This window comes from Dipodomys merriami, unplaced genomic scaffold (genome assembly GCF_024711535.1).
Source record: "Dipodomys merriami isolate MVZ:Mamm:240054 unplaced genomic scaffold, mDipMer1.0.p SCAF_41, whole genome shotgun sequence".
Lineage (NCBI taxonomy): Eukaryota > Metazoa > Chordata > Mammalia > Rodentia > Heteromyidae > Dipodomys > Dipodomys merriami.
In genome coordinates this window covers 10,192,453-10,216,650 of record NW_027205715.1, presented here as the reverse complement: position 1 = coordinate 10,216,650, position 24,198 = coordinate 10,192,453, and the positions used below count along the sequence as shown (strand labels likewise).

General features: G+C 42.9%; 1 protein-coding gene across 1 annotated transcript; it reads left to right on the top strand.

The window, feature by feature from the left end:
* Positions 1 to 39: 39 nt before the first annotated feature.
* On the top strand, positions 40 to 23,685 carry LOC138806959 (cytoplasmic dynein 1 light intermediate chain 2). The gene is made up of 13 exons (XM_069992463.1): positions 40 to 205; positions 331 to 404; positions 3,333 to 3,449; positions 6,805 to 7,035; positions 11,243 to 11,412; positions 12,453 to 12,546; positions 13,581 to 13,716; positions 16,141 to 16,252; positions 17,241 to 17,300; positions 17,957 to 17,998; positions 18,362 to 18,479; positions 19,266 to 19,382; positions 20,740 to 23,685. Exons 1-13 carry the CDS (start codon positions 99 to 101, stop codon positions 20,838 to 20,840), a joined length of 1,479 nt encoding a protein of 492 aa, XP_069848564.1. The 5' UTR covers positions 40 to 98; the 3' UTR covers positions 20,841 to 23,685.
* Positions 23,686 to 24,198: the final 513 nt, after the last annotated feature.

Below are 24,198 nucleotides of genomic sequence, written 5' to 3'. Positions count from 1 at the left end.
CGCGGAAGCGGCCCGGCTAGGGGGCCGCCCGACGCGGGGTCCTCGCGGGTCCTCGGCCAGCCCGGGGGAGGGCCCTCTTTGTGGCTGCAGTTGGCAAGATGGCGCCGGTGGGGGTGGAGAAGAAGCTGCTGCTGGGTCCCAACGGGCCCGCGGTGGCCGCCACCAGCGACCTGACCAGCGAGGAGGAGGAGGGCCAGAGCCTCTGGTGCGGCGGGGGGCCGGGCCGCGGCGGGGGGCCGGGCCGGGCGGGGGGCAGACTCTGACGGGATGTTGGTTGCGGGCTGGGCCGCGTTGGGCCCTGGGTGACCGCTCTCACCATTGTCGCCGCAGGTCTTCTATCTTAAGCGAAGTGTCCACCCGCTCCAGGTCCAAGCTGCCGTCCGGCAAGAACATCCTGGTCTTCGGTAGGCGACGGGGCGCTGGGATGGGCGAGGCGGCTCTGCTCCCCGGCCTTCCGCCCGCCGGTGCGAGAGGACGTCCCGGCCCCTGGCAGGGCAGCCGGGGCGTCGCAGACCCCCCACCCCGGACGGTGGGCTGCCGCCCCCCTGCAGAGCTCGGTGGTGCTCGGTGATGGGGTGTTGGCACATGCCTCGAGTCACTTGGCCGCGACGTCGCAGCCGGTGGCTTCTGTCAATGGAGGACGCGAAGAAGGGAGGTGGCTGGGAGGAGAAGGCAGGCGGAGGAGGGCTGGGAGCAGTGCATTCTCGGAGGGTTTTTTAGAGACGCGGCTTGGGAGGCAGTACGGAGGACTTTCCTGCCCTGTTAGGGGTTAGATCAGCTGCCTTCACCTCTGGATCATGTGTCTTAACCTATCCTGCCTCAGCTTCCTCATACAAGCCGAGAAGTTCGGTTGCATTCGCAAAACAAACCCGTCTTCTGTGGGCTGGGCACTGGGTCAGCACTGTCTGTGGACACTACACAAGATCCTCAGTCTAGCCGAGACAAGGGTGTTGGTGATTGCACTTCGCCATCTCCAGGGGGAGATTGTTGTGAGAGCATAGTGCTGCTGAAAGAGGGATTAGGACTCAGGAGTTTACTTGTTAAACTTGTTAGAAGCTTCTTGGGGTAGATGCTCATGAAGGTAAGTTGGGAGGCACGCGGTGAAAGGCTGAAGAGTTAAGGCTCTGTCCTGAAGGTTGCAAATTTTCACAGACCTTTTATCATACTACTAACGCCTCTAGGCTTTATGGGAATACTGCCTCAGTAGCTTCTACATTTTGAGGTCCTCCTCTGATAGTGATCACTCTGTAGGTTATCTTCAAAAAACTTGCTAGCAGGATTTCTAGATAAGAGCTGGGTGTGGTGGTTTATACCTGTGATTGTAGCTGCTTGGAGGCAGAGATGGAACCGTGGCTCTTTGTAGCCTGTAAAGAAAAAAAGGAAAAACAAAAACAACACCAATACTCTATCTCAAGAAGGAAAAGTAGAAGGATCTGTGGTGTGAGGTCAGCCAGAAGCAAAACCAAGACTCTACGTAAAAAATAAAAATAAAGCAATTAGGGTGGGATCATGGCTCAAGTGGTAAAAGACTTATCTAGCAGTTTGAGGCCCTGGGTTCAACCCCGGTACCACCAGAAACATAAAAAGCATTCTAGATTAATGTTTCAGAAAGATACCTCTGGCTTTGGAGTGGTGGGTGGCTCAGAAAGAGCAGGGAGGGACTAAAGTTAGATTGACAGTGCTCATTATCCACTAGGCAGAATATGGAGGACCTCAGGAAGGTAAGGTATCCCGGTGGATAGCGATGAGGTCTTTGATAATTCTAGTAATGCTTAGAGATGTTTGTTGGCAGTGGCTCTCCTTGACGTTTAGAGATTTTTATTTTTGATTTTTTTGTCATTGTTTGGTGGAGAGGGAAGTAGTTGGTTAGAAGATGATAATGCAGTGTTTGGCAGTTACTGAGATTACATTTAAGAGTTTTGCTTAGATAACTATTGTCCTCAGTTTCCTAGCCTTCAGAATGCTTGCGAAGGTGATGTCCTAAAATCAAAGTTGAATAACATCTGTTCTTTATGATCGTGGAACAGGATTAAACTTTTAGTTCAGAGTTTTTAGACTGAGGTTAATTGCATTTGAAAGATTTCTTGTGGTAAAGTTTTATTTTGTTGAAACCTACCTTTTACTCTCACCTCTCCAAATGCTTGTTGTAGAAATTATAGGTAGAGCCAGTGGGCTTGCCATATTTCTTCTCTTATGATGTATGATAGCTGCAAAAGAATGTTATTTTAGGGGTTGGAGGCATGGTTCAGGTCGTAGAATGCCAGTCAATGAGCAAAAGCAAACCTCAGATAGTGAGTTCAAGTCCCAGTTTAGGACCAAAAAAAGGGAAAGAAAATACTAACTTAAAAAAAAAAAAAAGAATGGGGGCTAGGAAGGTGGCTCAGTGGTAGAGTGCTTGCCTTGCATGCATGAGGCCCTGAGTTCAATTCCTCAGCACCACATAAGCAGAAAAAGCCAGAAGTGGTGCTGTGGCTCAAGTGGTAGAGTGCTAGCCTTGAGCTGAAGAGCTGAGGGACAGCGCCCAAGTCTAGAGTTCAGGCCCTATGACCTTCTCCCCCCCCCCCACCCCCGCAAAAAAAAGTGTCATTTAGATCTTGAAAATTCTTTGTCTACCCTCAACCTCTAGTCACTGTGAGTGTGAGTGCATACATGTGCATGCGCGCACATACGCATGCATGCACACATACCAGTATTGGGGCCTGGGCACTGTACCTTAGTTTTTTCACTGAAGGCTGGCACTGCTTGAGACACAGCTCCACTTACAACTGTTTGCTGATAGTCTCACAGACTTGCCTGCCTAGGCTGACTTTGAACCCCAGCCCTCACATCTTAGCCTCCTGAGTAGCTGGGATTGTAGGCATGAGCCACCGGTGCCACTATTAGTCACTTTGAAAGCAAAGTCTGCTTTGCTTATGAGAGTGAATGAGGCCTTGGCAAGTGGGCTTTGCATGAGATGGGCTTGTTTTGTTTTTTGGTCCTTTTTATGTATGTGTGTGCTGTTTTGTTGTGTTGCTGTTCCTGGGCTTAAACACAAGGACTGGGTTCTGTCCCTGAGCTTATTGCTCAAGGCTAATGCTCTACCACTTGAGCCACCCCTCTATAGCTTTTTGGTGGCTAATGGAGATGAGTCTTCACGAACTTTCTTGCTCAGCTGGCTTTGAACCACTAATCTCACATCTCAGCATCCTGAGTAGCTAGGATTACAGGCATGAGCCGGATTACAGGCATGAGCCACCAGCACCTGTGTTTGCCTGAGATTCTTAATTGTTGTTTGGGTGTTACCCTTATTCAGAATAAACAGTATATCTTTGTTTTCTTGTAAACATTTATAGGTGAAGATGGTTCTGGTAAAACAACTCTTATGACTAAACTACAAGGAGCAGAACATGGAAAAAAAGGAAGAGGCCTAGAGTATCTATACCTCAGTGTCCATGATGAGGACCGAGATGGTGAGTGGATTGATCTGTAGTAAGAGGTGGATGCAGTCCTTTGATTCCTAGGTGTCCAGACCTTCTCAACATTATCTTCAAGCCAAAGGGAATAGGTGAAATATTTGTGGTTTGCAGACGTTATTCACTTTGTTTTATAGAACATGTTGGCAGAAATGAGGAACGGGAGGTTTGCCACTGCTGTGACTAGTCCCTACTTAGAAAAAGATACTAGGGCTGGGAAGGTGGCTCAGTGGTAGAGTGCTTGCCTTGCATGCATGAGGCCCTGGGTTCGATTCCTAGCACCACATAAGCAGAAAAAGCCTGAAGTGGTGCTGTGGCTTAAGTGATAGAGTAGCCTTGAGTTCAGGCCCCCACGACCTCTGTAAAAAAAAAAAAAGAAAAGAAAAAGCTACTAAGGGTAATGTTTCACATTCACATAAAGGCAATAAAAAGGATTTCTGAAGGTTTGGAGCTCTATGGATTGTCATCCACCATTGCTACTCCACCTGGTTCTACTGAAGAATCTGAAATTGATATAATTTACAATATAACCATTTTAAGCATTCACGGGACGGTTTCTTGAGTCTGTGTAACTGATTAGAAATGTGCATATTCTGTTTTCTTTCTGGTGGACAGAATAGAGACTCCAGCAATGATAGTGTTCCCCTGTGAATAAGTTAGTGTTTCTACCATTTGTGTATGGCAGGGTGATTAAAAGCAAGATTAATACAAGGATTAGATATAATTTTGAAATAATTTTGCGAGAAGGATGTAATAATGAATTTCAGTTACAACTACTCTGTAATGCTTCCTTTATAATCTGTTAGGCTTTGTAGCTTTTAATGACTAAAATTATTGGTGTTTAGGTCTTTTGTGTATGTAAAAGTTATCTTTTTAGCGTAAGATGAAAATATATTGCTTAAACTATTATTTATATTTGCCTTAGCACACTTAAATACTGAGGGTCATGATGTGAGAGTTATTATGTAAAGGAGAGTTAATCCTACCTCATGGATACCCCATTTCCTTATTGCTAAATTGAAGAAGCTTAATCAAGGTTCTTTCTAGAACATCTATAAGAGCTGTTTAGCTTGGAAACTGGTATTAATGCTGATTAACATATTCATTTTAGAACTTAAGGGATTTTAATCCTGCTTCTTTCTCCTGACTTTGTATTGCTAAACATTTCCTGAATAACTTGAAAAGGCAGGAGAAAGACCTGATGCTGAGTGTCCTATGTCAGAAGAACAGGCATAAAAAAGCCCATTTAGGTCCATTAGAGTCTGTGCTTGTGGAACTGGGAACTCAGTCTACTGAGCCAAACCTTGAAGACCTCATATTTGCATTGCATTATGGTGTCTTACTTCCTGTCTCTGTAGGGCATCATGGTTATTGTGGAAAGAAGTGGGCTTTGGAGCCAGACAGAACTGGTTCAGAAAGCCACTCCTTTAGTCAACAACTGATTTAATTAACTACCCTGCACTTCAGTTTTTTCGTGTGTAGAGTGGATGATGGTGTCTGTTTTGTAAACTGACAAAAGAGACATGAGTCAGGTATGAGGATCATAGCTTTCATACCTTTTTATCTTGTGCCTTTTTTTTGCGGGGGGGGGGGGGGGGAGGTTGGTCATAGGGCTTGAAAACTCTTGGCCTGGGAGCTGTCCCTCAGCTCTTCAGCTCAAGGCTGAAGGCACTCTTACACTTGAAACACAGCCCCACTTCCAGTTTTCTAGTGGTTAGTTGGAGATAAGCGTCTCAGGAACTTTCCTGGTGGGCTGGCTTTAAACCATGATCCTCAGTCTGAGGATTACTGGCATGAGCCACCAGCGCCCACCTCTTGAGTGGTATTTTTAAAGAAATTTACAGAAGCCCAAACCAAGACTACTAAACTATTTTAGAGCTTGAAAATATAACTGGATTTTAGATATCTTATGCTGTTAAAGTCATGAATATGCATTTATAGCGTATTAATGAATTGATTATATAAAAAAGTTAGCCAATATATGATAGGTTTTAAAAGTATGTTGGAATTTATTGAAAAGATAATGAAATGATTAATATTCTTGATAACATGTTCTCTCTCAAGATATGTTTATAAATAATAGTTCTTGAGGAGGCTGTCTTAAATTCCTAAAATCACCCTATCAATTGGGAACAATTATCTTCTATAGTTCAGTCATCTACATATGATTTTGGACCTTGAGAGCTTGTTTGGAGGTTCTAGCAGGGGAGTGCCAACTATTTGTATACCCTTGACGGAAGACTGATCCTCCTCTATTAGGGATGGTGGTCCTCTTGGACCGAGCGCGCAGCTTCAGGAGGGATACACATGGATTGGTGAAGAAGGAAAGGGACACCCGACTTACCAGCCAGAGCAGTCGAATCAACCCTGGCCATCAGTGGGGTGACAGATGTCACAGCCAGATGGCCCTCACATCCTACATATGATTTTGGAATACATGCTTCTTTAAATTTACCAAGTATATGCCTTAATGTTTTATTATTGTAGGAAGTAAAAGACACACAAAATGTCAGAGAGACTCGCATGAGCCACAGTGTATATCATACCACCTGGCTTCAACAAATACTAGCTCTTGGCCCTTTTTTTCTTTAAAGTCAAGGTGTTACTACATAGCCCAGGCTGGCTTCAAACTCTCCATTCTCCTATTTCACCCACCCAAGTGCTCGGATTATAGGCATCCTCCACTGTGCCTTTTTCTTGGTCTATTTTATTTCAACTGTATTTTCACCCTTTTCCTTTACTTCACGCTGGATTATTTTGAAGCAAATTTGAGACGTTTAATCATTTCATCTATGAGTCTTTCCATGAGTATGACTGAAAGACTAGAACATGACTAGAACATAAAACCATGTTATTGTAATAAGCATAACTATAATCCTAATACCAGGCAACCAGCAATTAGTATCTCAATTTATGTAAGTAATGATTTTATCTTGACATTTAAATACAAAGGTTCCTGTTCCTTGGGCTCCTTCATGGTGTGTGAATGTACTACTTCATAAGGCTGACACAATAAGGTCTTAGTTACCCACAGGCTTTTTAGCACTGCTCACTGCTTCATAGATTGTTGGCATGTAAGACCAGTGGTTTATTTAAAGTGTTACTCTGTTCCTTAGATACTGCTGAAAACTTAGTTGTAGAAGCTTCTTATATTATAGTAGTTAAACTTTTAGATCTAGAGGAGTTCATCAGGCACTAGGACCTAGGATTGCTGTCCAGTGACCATTTGGGTCTTTTGGGCTACGATTTGTGCATACATACTGTGTGGAATCCATAATGTTCCTATTGCTGTTCTGGTGGCTGTTCTAGTGGCCATTGTTGGGTGGTAACAGAGATTCATTTCTTTTCTCAGATCATACACGCTGCAATGTGTGGATTTTGGATGGCGATCTATACCACAAAGGCTTGCTGAAGTTTGCAGTTTCTGCTGAATCTTTGCCGGAGACGCTGGTTATTTTTGTTGCAGACATGTCTAGGCCTTGGACTGTGATGGAATCTTTACAGAAGTGGGCTAGTGTTTTACGTGAGCACATTGATAAAATGAAAATTCCACCAGAAGAAATGAGGGAGCTGGAAAGAAAGTGTGAGTGAAACAGTTTTTTAATTGGAAAGTTCACTAATCTCTCTGGAGAGTTGGAGCTTCCTTCCTTTTTAGTCAAGAGGCTTCTCTTGGGCTGGCAAGGTGGCTCAGTGGTAGAGTGCTTGCTTTGCATGCATGAGGCCCTGGGTTCGATTCTTTAGCACCACATAAGTAGAAAAACCTGGAAGTGGTGCTGTGGCTCAAAGTGGTAGAGTGCTAGCCTTGAGCTGAAGAGCTGAGGGATAGCACCCAGGCCCAGAGTTCAGGCCCCACAACCAACCAAAAAAAAAAAGAGGCTTCCCTTTGTATAGAGTTTGTAATTTATTTTTCAGTATTTCAGAGTTGCAAAAAGTTTTCAAAGCAGTGTTATCTCAAGTTTCATAGTTACTGAAAATTAATCAATACCCCTTATTCTCATTAGTTCTGTTTTAATGTGAAAGTTCTCTCACTTCCTAAGAGGTGATCCGTTCTGTGGGTCTCCAGACTTTTCTGTCATTTTCTGTCTGCTGAGTTAGTTAGCATCAGGATGTAGGGTTTGTTGTAGTCTTTCAGCTTGTTATTGCTGTGACAAAATACCTGAGAGAAACAGTTTAAAGGTAGAAAGGCACTGTGGAGTCAGAGATGAGGGGATCAAGAATCGAGGCAAGCCTAGGCAAAAATATTTCATGAGGACCCCCCCCCCCCTCCCCATTTCACCTTTGCTGAGCAACGTACTTATCCCAGCTTCAGGAGCAACACAATGGCTGGGCATAGTGAGTGAGATGTGCCTGTTGTTCCCAGCCTATGCAAAAAGGCTGACAGGTTGGCTCAAGTGGTAGAGCGCCTACCTAGCAAGTGTGAGATCCTGAGCTCAGTCTCCAGTATCATTGGAAAAAAAAAAAAATAGCCGGGTGCCTGTGGCTCCTGCTTGTCATCCTACTCAGGAGGCTGAGATCTGAGGATCATGGTTCAAAGCCAGCCCAGGCAGGAAAGTATGAGACTATTATCTCCAATAAACCACTCAGGAAATGGAAGTGACGCAGTGGCTTAAGCGGTAGAGCCAAAGAGCAGAGAGTCAGTGTTCAGGACCAGAGTTCAAGCCCCATGACTGATTTAAAAAAAAAAAAAAAAAAAGGAAAGGTTTATTTTTGCTTAGTTTCAGGCTGTGCCCACTTGTTAGTTTTTGGGCCTTGGGTGAGTTATTGTATCTTGGTAGAAGGGCATGGTGGAAGAAAGCTGCTCCACTCATGGCAACCAGGAAGTAGCAAGAGAGTAGGCAGCATCTGAAGATGATTCATCCCTTAAAGGCATGCCCCCCCAGTGACTTGCTTCTTTTAGGTAGGTCCGACCTCCTAATAGCCATTCAGGTAAGAGCAGGCTGGTGGATTAGTTCATTGATGAGTTTAGCACCCTCAAAATCCACTTCTCAATAGTGCTACCAGCTGGGGACCAGCACCCATCTTTGGGTGCATTTTATAATCCCCAGAATTCCATGAAGGCCTCATGTCTCCTCCTGTTGGAATTTTTTTTTTTAAAGCAGTAGTTCATTAGTTCATTTTTTTATTGTACTAGTAATCAGGCTTGAGCTTGGTCCTCTGCTCTCACATGGCTTATTTTTTGTTTTCTCACTCAAAGCTGATGCTCTACCTCCTGAATTACACCTCCTCCACTTTCACCATTGGCAGGTTTAATTGAAATCCTCAAAAAGATGGCTCTTGCCAGCTATCAGTGACTTATATCTAAAATCCTGGCTAATCAGTCTGAGAATTGGAGGATCAGAGTTCATAGTCAGCCCAGGCAAAAAAATCTGTAAGACTCCAATTACATCAAAAAGCCCAGCTGGAGGAGTGGCTGAAGTTGGTAGAGTACCACTTGAACAAGCATACGAGCAAGTGCAAGGCCCTGAGTTCAAACCCTCGGACAAATGGTGTTTAAAGAAAAAAGGTGAAGCTTTCAGCTCCTTCCTTCATTTTGGAGTCCAGCAAATATGATTATAGTCAGAAATAGGAAGGCCACTTGGGGGAATAGGTTTTTCGGTGAGAAGCTATATTAAGACTAAAGATAATCTTAGTCCTTTTGGAAACAATTGTCAAAGGAAGTTTTCTTGGAAGTGATTTGTTGTTATTGTTGGGTTTTTTTTACTGTGATTCAGAAGCTTGTTTTTCCTTTCCCTTGCTTCTGTGAAGTTACATCAGCTTCTGTCCCTTTGCCAAGAAAATGGGAGGGATAGGGAATAGAGCAGCAGTATAAGCAGCAATCATCTTAGCCAGGCCAGGCTGGGCGGGTTCTGGCTTAGTTCCATAGGATGACCTCACCCCCTTTAGTGAACTGCTGAGGGTTCTGGGGCATGGCACACTTACTGGCAGAAGGGTTCTGAAATTTTGATATGCTTTTCAAATTAAATGACCTACTGTTATGTCTTTCTGTCCTATACAGGTCTGTCCCACATGAGCTAAAACAGGGCATTTAACACCTCATTGTTTGGGTTATGGCCTGTGTGATTCCTGAGTCTCTCTTGTGAGCTACAGTGATTGTTATGCAGTTCACCTCATCTTTGTTCAACCACTGACCTTTCTACATAATGCTTCTTTTTCCTCTGAAATAGAGACCTTAAAGAGGACTCAGAATAGTTCTGAGCTACACATAGTTTCATGTCCAGACTAGTGAGCTAATACACTGGAGACTTTATCTCTGTTTATACTTAGAGTGATAGCCTTGGAAAGATTGTTAAAGTATTGAAAAGAGCAAAATTGAGCCAGATGCTGGTGGCTCATGCCTGTAATTCTAGCTACTGAGGAACTGAGATTTGAGGATTGTTGTTTAAAGCCAGCCCCACCTTCAAGTAAAAAAGCCAGAAGTGAGCTGTGACTCAGGTGGTAGCCTTGAGCACAAAAGCCTCAGGGACAGCACCCAGGCCCTGAGTTTCAAGCACCAGGACCAGTGTGTGTGCATATACATGCATGCACGCACGCACACAAACACATACACCAGAAGTTCTCGAACTGTTCTAACTATTGGGGATATAGCATACAGCATAAATTCAACATCTCATGTCAAGCTGCTCTTGGGCAGCTTATGACATGAGATACTGGATTTATTTTGTAATCTTAGTCACTGATGTCTGTGTCACTTAGGACTAGATTCTGCTGCATGCAACACAAAATCAAAGACAGAGGTGTCTTAAATGAATCTGAGTTTCATTTCTCCTGAAAATGAAATCTATAGGTAGTTAGTTTGAAACTGGAAAGGCATCTCAGAGACTGTGGCTCCTTTGTGTTTATCGCTCTGTTATTTGTTGGGTGTGGTTCTCTTACAGCAGCAACTAGGCGGCAAGATGATAAAGAGGAAGTAAGTGTTGAAGGGTACATGCCAGCTGTCTCTTAAGGAGGATGGGAAATGTAGTCTTTAGTCTGTGTGGCTGTATTTTTTTAGTAGGGTTCTGTTCAAATAGGATGAGGAAGACAAGAGAAAACATTGGAGGACCTCAAGCAAATGCTTGAAACATGTCTGTATTTCTTGACTCAGGTTACCCTTCTGGGGGCCTCTGCTTTTACCATCCTTTGTCTGAGATGTTTGGAATGGTAGCCTTGTGCTTGTCTGTTGAAGGAGTTCCTTTGTTGGTGCTGGTGTAGGCTAGTTTCAGTAAAGTAGTTGACTCTTCCTCAAGGGACTCCTGGTTTCCAGATTAATAGACTCTTAAGTAAAGGGTCATTATCTAACTAGTCTCTAGCCTGCTGAATTTGGAAAGCTAGTCCTTGGCCAGCCTTTCTAAGTTAGATTTCTCAGTGGTCCAGGATATGATAGCTCTTTGGCTGCAGGAACTATCTGAGTGAGAGGGAGAGCAACCGCTAGGGCTGCCAGAAAGTGATACTTATTTGGAGATTAGGCTTGCCTGATTCATGTCTAGGGCTTCTTTGGTTTATAGGAGCCTGTGGAGTCTTAGGACTGTGGATCCAGTGGATGGTTGGTGAGGTGGGAGGAAAAGATAAACAGCAGCAGCAAGGTAGACAACTTGGAACCTCTTTCTAATACCCACTGCTCTAATGCTAAAGGGAGCACAGGTGGGCTAAACCTCTGCAGTACCACCTTCCCAGATCCCTAACTACAGTCATCGGTGACTTGTCACACAAGACTGCTTATGTTTTGTGCTTGTTTGGTACCTTTTTCAGTTTTTTGAAGCTAATATGTATTTTTATTTATATGTATATATATTTTTTTCTTTTCCCGGTAGTTATGAAAGACTTTCAAGACTATATTGAGCCTGAAGAAGGTTGTCAGGGTTCCCCACAGAGAAGAGGGCCTCTGAACTCAGGCTCGGAAGAAGAAAATGTTGCCTTGCCTCTGGGTGACAATGTGCTGACTCATAACCTGGGGATCCCAGTGTTGGTGGTGTGCACAAAGGTGTGTCCAAGGAATTGTAAGTTTGGCTGGGTTTGGTAGTGAACAATCACCATCTGAAAGAATATCTGAGATGAGGTTTCCTCCCAAGGGAGGATTGGTCTTATTTGGTATTTACTAAAGTAGAGTGAGTAAGTTCATGATAGACCAAATTGTTTCTTACTACTACTGTTGGAAACGTGATGTTGGTTCATTTGTAACCTGGGTTGATCTCTGTGGTGTACCTTTGACTTGACAAACTCAACTAAAAACAGTTTTCTTCAGTCACTTCATCTGGTCTAAACCAGTGGTGAAGAAATAGTCAGAATTGAACAATTTAGTGTGTATCTTACATTAAAAAAAAGGAGCTTTAAAAACATTTTGGATGGGCTGAGAAGGTGGCTTAGTGGTAGAGTGCTTGCCTAACCTGCATGAAGCCCTGGGTTCAATTGAAAGTGGTACTGTGGCTTAAGGGGTAGAGTGTTAGCCTTGAGCAAAAGAAGCTCAGGGACAGTGTTCAGGCCCTGAGTTCAATCCCCAGGACCGGCAAAAAAAAATGTTTTTGGAAAGCCAGGCACTGGTGGCTCATGCCTGTAATTCTAGCTACTCAGAAGGCTGAGATCTGAGGATCATGATTAGAAGCCAGCCTGGGTAGGAAGTTTGTGAGACTTACCTCCAGTTAACCACCAGAAAACCAGAACTGGCACTGAGGCTTAAAGTGGTAGAGCATTAGCTTTGAGTGAAAAAGCTCAGAGATAGCGCCCAGGCCCTTAGTTCAAGCCCATGACCATCCTGTTCTTGGCAAGCGCTTGAGTGCCATGCACAGCCATGTACAGTGGACTAATCCAGTGCAACCTTGTTGGACACAACAACTTAGGTGATCAGGCATTTTATATCTGCACTTTATAATAAAGAAATTGAGGGGTGGGATGAAAGAAATACATGTTTTATTTTTCTCTAATATTTGCAACTTTGTCAATGGCTTTCTTCTTTGGAGTTACTTTTATTTCTGTAGCAGGCAGAGAAATAGAAAGATGACTGCTCTCTTTGTTTTGTCTCTGCAGTGTGATGCAGTGAGTATCCTGGAGAAGGAGCATGATTATCGGGATGAGCACTTGGACTTCATCCAGTCGCACCTACGGAGGTTCTGCCTCCAGTGTATCCTTTGTTGGGTGTAGGGGCAGGCTTCCCTCCAAATGAGGCCTCTTCAAAGTCCCTTCACACCCAGAGCATAGTCTTCCAGGGAGAAATTGTTTGCTGGAACTTAAGGCTTATTAACTTACCTTTATCTTTGGTCACTATTTAGTATATGTCTACATATACTAAGAAGTGTTTATACTAAAAAGTGGTGACATAATTTTATTGCCAGTTTTATCATGCTCAGAAATCTTTTTAGACTTCACTTTTATTCAGAAAGGTTTAGTTACCAGTTTGACTCTTGGTTTAGTGCTATAGATGTCCCCCTCCCCTTTGTGCTACCCATGAGAGAGATACTGTGTCAATAGTCTCTTCAATCTTGTTTTTTTTTTAAAAATCCAACAGCAATTGGTACCATATTTCCACAACATAGTAGGAGATAGGCCCTTTACTTGGCACAAACTGGCACAAACCTGTTCACTGTGAGGCTGGGAAAGACTCCTCAGCCCTGATAGGCTGAGAATACTTCCCCAGCTTTCTCCAGAACCACTAATGTTGCTTCTTAGGAAGAGCCTAAGGGATCAGGACCATAGTTTATGTGTTAATAAGCCAACAACTGTATGGCCTACGAACAGTATACTTCTATGCTTTTTTGACTTGGTTCATTGCCTTTTTAAGTTTTTAGGTGTGCTACCACTGGGGCTTGGACTCAAGCCTGGAGACTGCCCCTTAGCTTCTTTCACAAGGGTGATGCTCTGCAAACTGAGTCTACTTCTGGCTCTTTGGTAGTTCACTGGAAATAAGAGTCTCATAGACTTTCCTGCCTTTGCTGGCTTTCAACTTGGATCATCAGATCTCAGCCTCCTGAGTAGCTAGGATTCCAAGCATGAGCCATCTGTGCCTAGCTTTAGTTTTTAAATTTTTGATACTTTGTTACTCATATATTCATTAAAAATTATATTGACCTTTTAATAATATTTAAGAATGGTACTTGTATATGATGGATTGATTTTGTCTTTGGCAGTTGATTGGTTTTCCTTAAACAGATCGATTAGATGGAGCTGCCTTGATTTACACCTCAGTGAAGGAAGAGAAAAACCTCGACTTGTTGTATAAGTACATTGTTCATAAAACATATGGTTTCCACTTTACCACACCGGCCTTAGTTGTGGAGAAGGATGCCGTTTTTATGTGAGTTCTTCTTTTTACAAAGTACATTTACTGTTTGTATCTTGCCCTTCCCAGTGAACCTTCTGTCTGCTTTGTGCAGTCAGTTCTCCTGCTCTCATGGGGCTCAGCTCAGGCTGGACCTAGAGGAGACAACACAGCTTTCTCTCTGCTTCTGGATTGAAGAATATTCTGCCTGTCAGAGTGGGTGGCATGGTCATTGAGAGCAAGTTTTAAAATAGTAGCAAGCTGTTGGGCACTTAATAGCAACTGGTGAAGTACTGGCTGGGAGGGTTTTGAAGTACAACAGATTTCATTTTGGGGATCTTGTGTTTCTGGCCGCTCTACACAATGATGCCAAGCATCCTCCTGCCATTCCAGTCAATATGGGTTTTGGCTGTTGTAAATACTTTTATTAGTGGCATTTCACATTTAGGAAGCCACTTCAGTTGATTGTCCTGTCAGAGACTTTGGATACCTGTCTTCTCGCATTGGTTTCTCTTTCTAGAGAATCATGTTGCTGAATGCATAAATAAGTGATGACGCTGGTCTGGGATAGTACTTCACAATTACATTTCTCTATTCAGCAAGCCATACTCGGCTCACCTGAGGTACTCAGGTATTCTGCTGGGAACACAGAACTGAATGAGATGTGGTTTCTGCTACAGAGACCCAGAGAGCAAAAAGAGTAAAAGCAATAGGAATGACAAAGAATGTGATACTGAAAGATGCTTGGATCTCAGGCAGACCTAAAGAGTGAGATGGGGAAGTCTGAGAGGTTAGAAATATGAGACCCCCTTCACCCCCCCTCACTGAAACAGAATAGGTTACCTTTGGCAGATTAGAGAAGAGCTTCCCTCAGGCAACTCGTACCTGCTTTGGAGAATCACCCAGGGCAGGCAAGCAAGCAGTCAGGTGCACAAGCTCAGTGACTACTGTGCTTTTGAAATCATTTACTGCTCACGTCAGTGGGGTTTTGAAGAGCAGAAGGAGCAGGGCACCTGGTTGAATTTAAGGCTTATCTGGAATGGAAAAGCATCTTTGGGATTCTGAGGCATCAAGACTTATGGCAGTATCTCAATGTTGCCCTGTCCTCTGTACCTTTGGGTCTTCTAGTAGTTGCCTACATGAGGATGATGCATCAGGCCATTTGGGGGAAGCATGCTGGTTTCTTTTTTTGTTGTGGGGCTTGAACTCCAGACCTGGCTACTGTCGCTGAGCCTTTTGAGCCACTGTACCACTTATGGTTTTTGTGTTTTGGGGTTTTTGTTTGTTTTTTGTCAGTCGTGAGGCTTGAACTCTGGGCCTACGCATTGTCCCTGAGCTCTTCAGCTTAAGGTGAGCACTCTACCACTTGAGCCACAGCACCACTTCCAGTTTTCTGACGGTTAATTGGAGATAGAGTCTCATGGACTTTCCTGCACGGGCTGACTTTGAACCTTGATCCTCAGATCTCAGCCTCCTGAGTAGCTAGGATTACAGGTGGGAGCCACTGGCGCCTAGCTACCCTATTGTCTTTGGAGCTGTGGACTGGAAGTTGTATGTGAAAGACTTGTGACAACAGTCAATTACTATCTTTCTGAGGATCTTGTTCAAAAGTGTGCCACAATTGTGTACAATTGCTAGCTTTAAGGGAATCAAGTTGAACACTAGCTGAACATTAGTAGATGTTGAATCCTCAATTACCCTTATAGGAGCCTATAGGCCTCCTTGTATCTATGGTGTGCAGGTGGTTGTCCTTCACTCCAGGACACATCTTTCCACACTAAAAGAATTAATGAACCAATACATAAGATAACTGTTTTTCGAAGAGTTCTCAGAGACATTCCACAAGAGGGGAGCCCCCAGGCCAAAGCCAAACAGCAGCAGGCCCCTCCCAAGTTCTGTCCTTGGTGTTGTTCTTCTTGTTCCTCTCAAACCAGAACTCCATTGTGCTCTGGCTTTTTGTAAGTGGAGTTGTGGGAGGAAACTGAACACTTCCAACAGGGCAGCATATAGTCTCATACTGACTCCTTAGGGCCCTAGAAGTCCCTGAGCTCTATATGAAATAAGACTTTTTTTTTTTTTTTTTTTTGCCAGTCATGGGCCTGGGCCCTGTCCCTCAGCTCTTCAGCTCAAGGCTAGCGCTCTACCACTGGAGCCACAGCGCCACTTCTGGCTTTTTTCTTTTTGCTTATGTGGTGCTGAAGAATTGAACCCAGGGCCTCAGGCATGCAAGGCAAGTGCTCTACCACTGAGCCACCTTCCCAGCCCTGAAATAAGACTTACTATGCTAATAAATGGAGCTAGCATTTGCTTATGTACCAAAGTGGCAATCCATTCCAACAGATACATACTAGATCTCTGAGAAAGAACCTGACCCAGGAATCCTTTCCAATCTGAAGTAGACTAAGTGTACTGGAAGGTTAGTCTCAGAAAAAGCAAGTTAATCTCATTTTTTGCCTTTAGACCTGCAGGCTGGGACAATGAAAAGAAAATAGCTATTTTGCATGAAAACTTCACAACTGTGAAGCCAGAAGATACATATGAAGACTTTATTGTGAAACCTCCAGTGAGAAAGGTATATTGGGTGAGGAGTAATACTGGGAGGAATGGAGTACAAGGCCTCATGCCTGCCTCATGGCTCCACCTTTTGAGCCAGGCTCTCAGCTCTTTTTTTGTGCAGATTATTTTTGAGATTTAGTCTTGCTTCCTGAGTAGGTGTCTCTGCACTGTGAACAGCCTACTTTAGGCTTCCCTTTGTATGTAGCTGGGATGACAGGCACTCACCATCATACCTACCTTCTTTCTTTTGAGTTGATGTCTTGTGAGCTTTCTACTCTGGCTGGCCTGGAACCTTGAGCCTCCCAATCTCAGCCTCCCACATAATTTAGAATGACAGGTGCATGCCATCACACTAGCTGTTGGTTGAAAAGCATAAGAGGTCAAGAACTTTTCTACCCGGGCTGGCCTCTTAAGCCCTGTAGTCCTCCCATTCTTGGCTTCCCATGTAGCTGATAGTGCCACCTACTTTAGGTGTTGTTTGTTTGTTTGTTTGTTTTCCCCTAATGGAAACCTGTAAAGAACTAGGTCTTTCACTTTAGTGGTAGGGCCTGAACTCAGGGCCTTAAACTTGTTTGCTTATACTAAATCTTACATTATTTACTTTGAAAAAAAAATTATCCAAGGGTCTTTTTTTTAGACTTTAAGTGACGTCTGGCACAGGGTGAGGAGTGTGAGTGGCATTCTTACATGGAGCCATGTAGCATCTACCATAGTCTACAGTACTGTCATCATTTTTGGATTTGTTAGATCCCCTCTCTCTAGGATCTCCTGCAGATTGATCTGAGAGGTGTTATTGAGGACCTGTCAGATTTTAAAGTTTCAGTTGGCTGCATGCCATAATAAGTTTTGGGAGATGGTCTGTGCTAGGCTAGAAAAATGTAACCACACTCTCAAGAACAAGTTCCTAGAACTGTGTGCAGGCCCAAACTAAGAATCTCCTTGAAGCATATATAGCTTGGAAGTCTTCTTGGCCTGTGGCCACAAGTGTGTGTGTTACTTCACAGCTGGTCCATGACAAAGAGTTGGCAGCAGAAGATGAGCAGGTGTTCCTAATGAAGCAACAGGTAAGATGACCAATGGGATTGAAACAGAAGCCTCCTCATGCATGGAATGCCAGTTCCCAGTGGGGTTGGGGCTGTCTGCATGTGGCTTTACAAGCTTTTCCTAGAACTGGTAGGATTAAAGCACCTGCCTCTCTTTAGATACTTGCCTGCCTACTTTGCCCATGTTCCTTCAAGGATAGGCTTTGGATCTTTTAAGTGCCCTTACACTGGACATTTCAGGTTTATGATGACCTGGCCTCGCTGCTGTAATTTCACATAGTCCGGTGCGTGTAAGCAGGTAGTACTTGTTTTGTCAGTGAGGAGAGTAGCTTTCCCAAGCTGTCACTTCTCAACACAAACCCAGTGTTAAAATTTCTCTCTTCCCGACTATTTATATCATGAGTTTATAGACTCATTATGGGAAGTTTTGACAGTTCCCTCCCCTCCCCAACTCTTCCTCCTTTCTGTGCCCTGTTTGTTTCCTTAACTTTAAACATGGAGTATCTTTTTCACCATATATCAAACTACTAGAGTAAGAATATTTTGCATTTATAGTATAAAATGAAACTTGGTTGTTAATGGCACCCTCTAGTGGAGTACTAGGAGTAAGATTCTTTTTCCAGAACTTAGATCTCTGCAGGCTTTGGTTAATGGTCAGTTTGTCCCTCTCTTTACAGTCACTCCTTGCCAAGCAGCCTGCCACACCCACGAGAGCCTCCGTGAGTACCATACGTCAAACAGGGTCAAACGTATGCCATCACTTGTTTTAGCCTATATTTGTGTGGGCTTTCCTATTTCAAAGGTAGTTGGTTTCCCTGAAGGCCCATGGCCAGGAACCTAATAGAATCTCAAGAAATGTTTGATGAAAGACTACATCTGTGTAAAATAAGCTGCTTTGTTACCTTGTCAGTTCTTCTTTTAGGAGAAACTGAGGTCTAGAAAGGAACTGAGCTAATAGCATGTTCCCAATCTTGTACCCTAGACTTGGAATATATCTTGCATTAGTATGTCTTCATTTTTTGAATTTTTATTTCTGTTATTTTTATGTGTGTTTGTGTGACCTGGGCTGGTTTTGGACTTAGGAATCCCCTGCAAGAGGACCCTCTGGCTCTCCGAGAACACAGGGCCGGGGTGGGCCAGCCAGTGTCCCCAGTGCCTCCCCAGGCACATCAGTAAAGAAGCCGGACCCAAACATCAAAAGTATGTATGTTGTTCTGGGGCAGAATTTAGTCCTAGGCCTGAGCCCTTCAGGAGCGGCTGGGTCTTTCAAGTGGAGATTTAGAAAAGCTGGGTCTGTTCCCTTTCCCAAAGAAAGGGAATGGACTGCTTACTACACTACCTTTTCCCAGAGGAAGAGATTCTGCTGGCAGAGGCCACACCAGAGCCTGTTACTACATTGGAATTGGTGGCCCATGTACTTACTTGGTATAGAAGTTCAGATTCTTGAGAAAAGAATATGAAACAGAAAGTTATCTTAAAATGTATATCTTGACTCTTTAGTTTATATTATTACTACTTACAAATTAGGAGAACATTTTTCTCTGCCATAGCTCTTATGAAGCTAAATTATTTAAGCAGTGGTTATACCAGCACCGTATTGGATTATCAAGAATACTGGCTACAGGAAGATCATCAAAACAAAATTTGGGCATCTTCAACTTAGCAGATGAGCTTTTCATATGGGCTGTGAGTGTGGAGGGCTTGTACAGCTTTGAAAAAACTTGCCCCAAATACTTGGAGGCAGTGTGGAGTACTGATTATTTATGCCTTGTTAGGTGGGAAATGTTGTAAATGTGTTTCCAATTAATAGTGTCACTACATTCACAAGCCTCTGCATGGTGATGTGGAAGGAATCATAGTAAATGAGTGTTGTAGTGGGTAACCTAGAAAGGTAAAAGCCACAAACAGCTAATTCCAGGATGAGAAGTACTTGTTTTAAGTAGTCCAGTTTGGATGATGTCTTTTTTTTCCTTACTGTTTCCTTAGATAATGCAGCAAGTGAAGGAGTGTTGGCCAGCTTCTTCAATAGTCTGTTGAGTAAGAAAACAGGCTCTCCTGGAAGCCCTGGTGCTGGTGGGGTGCAGAGCACAGCCAAGAAGTCAGGTACAGAGGGGCCTTCGGAGACTTAGGACCCTCATGACTGAGCAGTGCTAAGAAAATGGGGAGGCAGACAGGAGTGCGTGCCTTCATCTGACCTGCAGACGCTCAGTGTTCTGAACAACTACGAAAGGAAGCAGATCTGCACTTTAGACTGAGCAGTGTACTGCGCTTTCCGTGGGGTTGCCTTATAACCATGCAGGTTTTCCTTGGCACATTTAAAGTGGGACTTAATGTACATTCAGGCTATTGGGTAAGTCAAGGTATGGCTGAAGTCATACATGTGGTAACGGTTTGGAAACTCTCTCCACTAGAAGTCATGGTCTAGAGTATACCATTGACATTTTATTTATCCTACTTAACTTTATGTGATGCTTTAAAGGGATTTTGTACTGTCTCATTGGAGAGCATTCTCTCCTCCTCCATGAACTCCTTGCTTGTTACACTCTATGGCAGTTCACCCACCTGTCCTTCCATGGTGGCTGGTGGGCCAAGTCTGTTGTGGAAGCCTCTGAAACAAAAGAAACAAGTTCCTTAGGAATTGCACATTTTCTTAGGAAGCTGGAAGGAGTTTTATTTTTATAGTGCTAGGGACCAAACCCATGGCCCTGTGCATGCTAGGTAAGCAGTAGCTTTATTTTTAATGTTCCATTGGCTATAATGTATGGTAATACAGTGTTTTCCCTAATTGCTATTTCTTGAATAGATGAGGCTCTTAGGAAATCACCTTACAAGACAACTTGAGCTCTAGTAGCAACCAAATTCTTAAAGACATAAAGTTTGATTTGGTGGCCTGGTGGTGTCCTAGTATGATTCTCTTACTAGAAATAGGAGTCATTTTCCACTCCCTGTTCGTGTTTGCCAACAGAGAAATAGGATTCCCAACTCTGTGCAGGACCTAATGATCTGGCTTTGGTCTCCTCTTACTGAAAATGGTATTTCTACGAGTCAGTCTGGAGTGTTGTAATTAGAAACAAAACCTGAACACCTGTCTGTTTCAGCCAGAGAAAGTGTTTGCTGCATGCCTGAAACTCATGAACACCTCCAGGGAGTTGGTGAGAGTGCATAGGGCTGGGACTGGAGAATGAGAGGGTTTGCAGACAGGCCCTGTTGTTTGGCACAAAGGCATCCCCGTGCCCTACCAAGATAGTTGTGTAGTTGAGGAAGCACAGACCTATGACATTTGCGGTGAGAAAGGACTAAGTCGGGATCTATCTCGAGATCCTAGGAGGAAAAAAAAAACTTTTTATTTTTTAGATTACTATCATTATAGATGATTACAGAAGCCTATGGTTTTAACTATTTCTTTTTTAATTCTTTTCTCACATTGCTGCTTTGCTCCCTCCCCCCCTTTTTTTTTAAGGACAAAAGACTGTGTTGTCAAATGTTCAGGAAGAACTGGATAGAATGACTCGAAAACCAGACTCCATGGTAACAAACTCTTCAACAGAAAATGAAGCTTGATCCTCCTTAAAAAAAAAAAAAAATGTTAAATGACCAAATAACTATGTATATTGATCTGCTAAGACCAGAATTTTTCTGATACGGCACATGCTATCAGTTTTTTGGGGTAGGGGAGATGAATTTTAAAAAACAAAAACAAAAACTTCATTGGCTTGTCCAACTGTGAAATGCACATTTAGGAAGGGCACATGTCAGACCCCTTGTTAAGGATGACCCTTGGACTCTTGGGCATGTGACTCTCATGAGAAGCAAGCTCAGCTGGGCTTCCTAAGCAGAGCAGAGAAATGGGGCCCAATTTCTCTGAGGGTGGAGCAAACAAACCAGGAAAATCATTGATCGGATAGTGGTTTGACCAGGTTGCCGCTTAGTAAATTCCCTTGTTCTTGGAAAGCAGATTATGTAGCAGAAAGTCCAGGCAAGAGAAGATTTTTGAGGAAGAGTGAGAGAGGTGATGGTAGGGAAGCTGAACGTTGAGGCAGGTGAGGAAAGAGGAGATGGGCGGGATGTTAAGAAGTACTGTCTTCGATAGAAGTTGAATAATCACTGTTTAAGACAAAATTAGAAGCATTTCCAAACTAAGCACTAAGCAAAATGGGATTTAGACTTGTTCTGAATGCAAGTTTAACTTTTGGAAAGTGTATTAAGTATGGGATGCCTGAGTCAAGTGGAGCCAACCTGAGTGGGGAAGATGGCTGCTGACACACACCTACTTGGCCCAGGCCACGTCCTTGGGGAGAGGCTGGCCCACAAGTGTGCAGTCTGGGGCAGGCAGTTGCTGTGGGCTATGTTCAACGTCAACAGATACAAAATTAGTTTGCTTTGTGTTGTCTAAATAGCTCCTGCTTTGTTTTTTTTAAGTTAAATTTTTATTACTATTATTATTACTATTATTATTATTATTATTATTATTATGACCACAGGCTGGCCTACTGATAGAAAATGGATAATGAACCTCTCATTTTACCATGGTGCAATGTGCTACAGAAAGTTGGCGTCATTACATTCTGGTTAATTGGCTTGTTCCAATCCCTGCCTTACAGTCTGTGGAAACCCTCAAGGAATTCCACTGATGCAAAAGGGTTGTGTCCTAGCTCCCTGGTCTGATCAGTGCTGTCAGGTAGACAAGTAAGTGTGATGGTTTATATTGAAAATGAAAGTGATAGATTTCTTCTATGTTTTCCTAAGATACAGCTTTTTTTTCCTTAGGGAAATGAGTTTCAGGCATCTCCCATTTAGGGCATATTCATGTCATGTCACACCACCACTCTGGGAATGACTTCTGTGGGTTCGAAATGGCACTTTTAATTTTATATACATGACACAGAGCATGTAAATGCAAACACTACCCTGAATTTAATGTATAAAACATATGTTGTCAAACCAAGGGGAAAAAAACCACAGTTCAGTTATGTGGAGTTTACTTTTTTATATGACTGTTGTACCATGTCCCAGCATAACCTCCCTAATGTCCTTCCTTTTGCATACCAGATCCCAATGACCACTAATTTAGTACGGGGCATAACTTACATGTTATATAACAAGACTCCTAAACTGTCTTGCTTGCATTGCTTCTATAAAGGTCTGAACACTGTTAATGAGAAAGCTGAGTATTTATTTACCTTTCTAACAAAAAAAAAAATGTTACTTGTGCCAGATTTATTGTTGAAATACATTATTTTTTTTCCTTTTTCAGTTATTTTTTTCTCAAAACGTGTTGAACTTTCAGTTACTGGGTTAACTTTCAGTTACTGGGTTACTTAGGTGATGGTGACAGTAAACTGTGGAGTGAAGTTGTGGTGATATGGCCAGTGGATGCCAGATGGTTTGACTACACAGTAGGTGGGATCACTTAATCCTTTCATTGAAGCAGGAGCAAAATGAATGACCTCACAAAGAAGGGATTTTTGGAAAGTCACATACCTAAGGCAATGCAGTATGGTTTAAAATTTTAATGCAAAATTTTGTTTTTTATCCTTTGTACTGATAAGCACTTTTTGTGTCAATATAAAATGTACTAGAACTGATGAAGTGCTAAGACACAGTCTTACAAAGGGAGGTTTCTTGGAGATGACTTTTATTCTCATGACAGGTAGATGCTTCTGGTGTCAGAAGAAACTGACACATAATGTCATGTGCTCAGTGGTTGCCAAAGTCAACCAGCCTTTGGGAACTTCCAGGTTCTTTTTTTTGGAGGGGGGGGAGGGAGAAGGGGAAATAATTTTTGTTATTTTAGAGACTTTCAAGCATTGGAACCAAAGGCCAAATAATAAACAGCCTTTACTTTTTTAAGTAAAATTTGTTTTATTTGCAGAATACATTTGTATGGTAGACTGTTAAAGAAAATTTTGTTACTATTTATCCACATTATAGTGGTTACATCTGCTGTTTGTCTTTAAAATAGAAAAATCAAAAGAAAATAAGCCCAGCCTTGAAGTGGCCCAAGTAAGGGCCATGAATTGGTCTCTCCTAAAAATGCAACAGTTTTGCTGCTAAGTTATTTTGTTTTTGTTTGCACTTTTTTGATTGGCATTTTAAAGTCAGTATTTAAACTAAAGACATTGTGTTTTATTAGTTTAATGAAGTTGAAGGTGACTGCTCTGTACATCATGACCTTAACAATGTTGATTCTGTAAGTGAAGTTCACTGTCGTCTCTATGCTAAGTTCATTGGTGTTTTTAACTTGAAATTAGGACTGCAGATGATTCCCCACCAGCCTTAGTCCAAGGGGTGTGGCTCTCTCGGGCATAGTATGCAGTCATGTGGAATTGCTTTCTAGTGCTGGAAAAAAAAAAAAGATGTCTCTAATTACTGACTTCAATAAACATGAATCCAGACTGCTTACAAATTTTGGTGACTTTCATTTTGATAAATTGTCCCTCTGGATATTCATTGTCTGTTGATCACAGGGAGTATCTGGTCATGTACTAAAAATGTGTACCTCTTACTTGAAATGATCGGAGTCTGATAAAGGAACACATTTATTATTATTTATTTTTGCCTTCAAATAATTGTACAAGGGAGTTGCAATCTAACATGTCCACTCATGTGCACAATGACTCCTGGTTGGCCACTCCTGTCGCTCTTTCCCTCCTACCTAGCCCTCCCCTTACCAATCGTCAAGTTGCCTATTTCCTTTTTCACATATGTACATTCTCTATTATGACTAATAGTCTTCCATTCCTTTTTTCTCCTAGCCTCTCTCTCCAGTTTAAAGCTGTACTTAATTCAGGCTGTGTGTAGAATGCTGTTGAGTTTTTGCATTTGCCTGTGTTTCCTTGTTTTCTGGACAAAGTTTTCACTGTCTGAGTTGAACTGAGTGAGTTTTACCTGGAGAAATTTCAGAACAATGGGCTGGGAA

Excerpts from the sequence above, each read along its gene's own strand:
- LOC138806959 (XM_069992463.1), top strand. The coding sequence starts at position 99 with ATGGCGCCGGTGGGGGTGGAGAAGAAGCTGCTGCTGGGTCCCAACGGG. Across the intron at positions 3,450-6,804 it reads CCATGATGAGGACCGAGATG|ATCATACACGCTGCAATGTG; the intron begins GTGAGTGGATTG and ends TTCTTTTCTCAG. Across the intron at positions 19,383-20,739 it reads GAGCACAGCCAAGAAGTCAG|GACAAAAGACTGTGTTGTCA; the intron begins GTACAGAGGGGC and ends TTTTTTTTTAAG.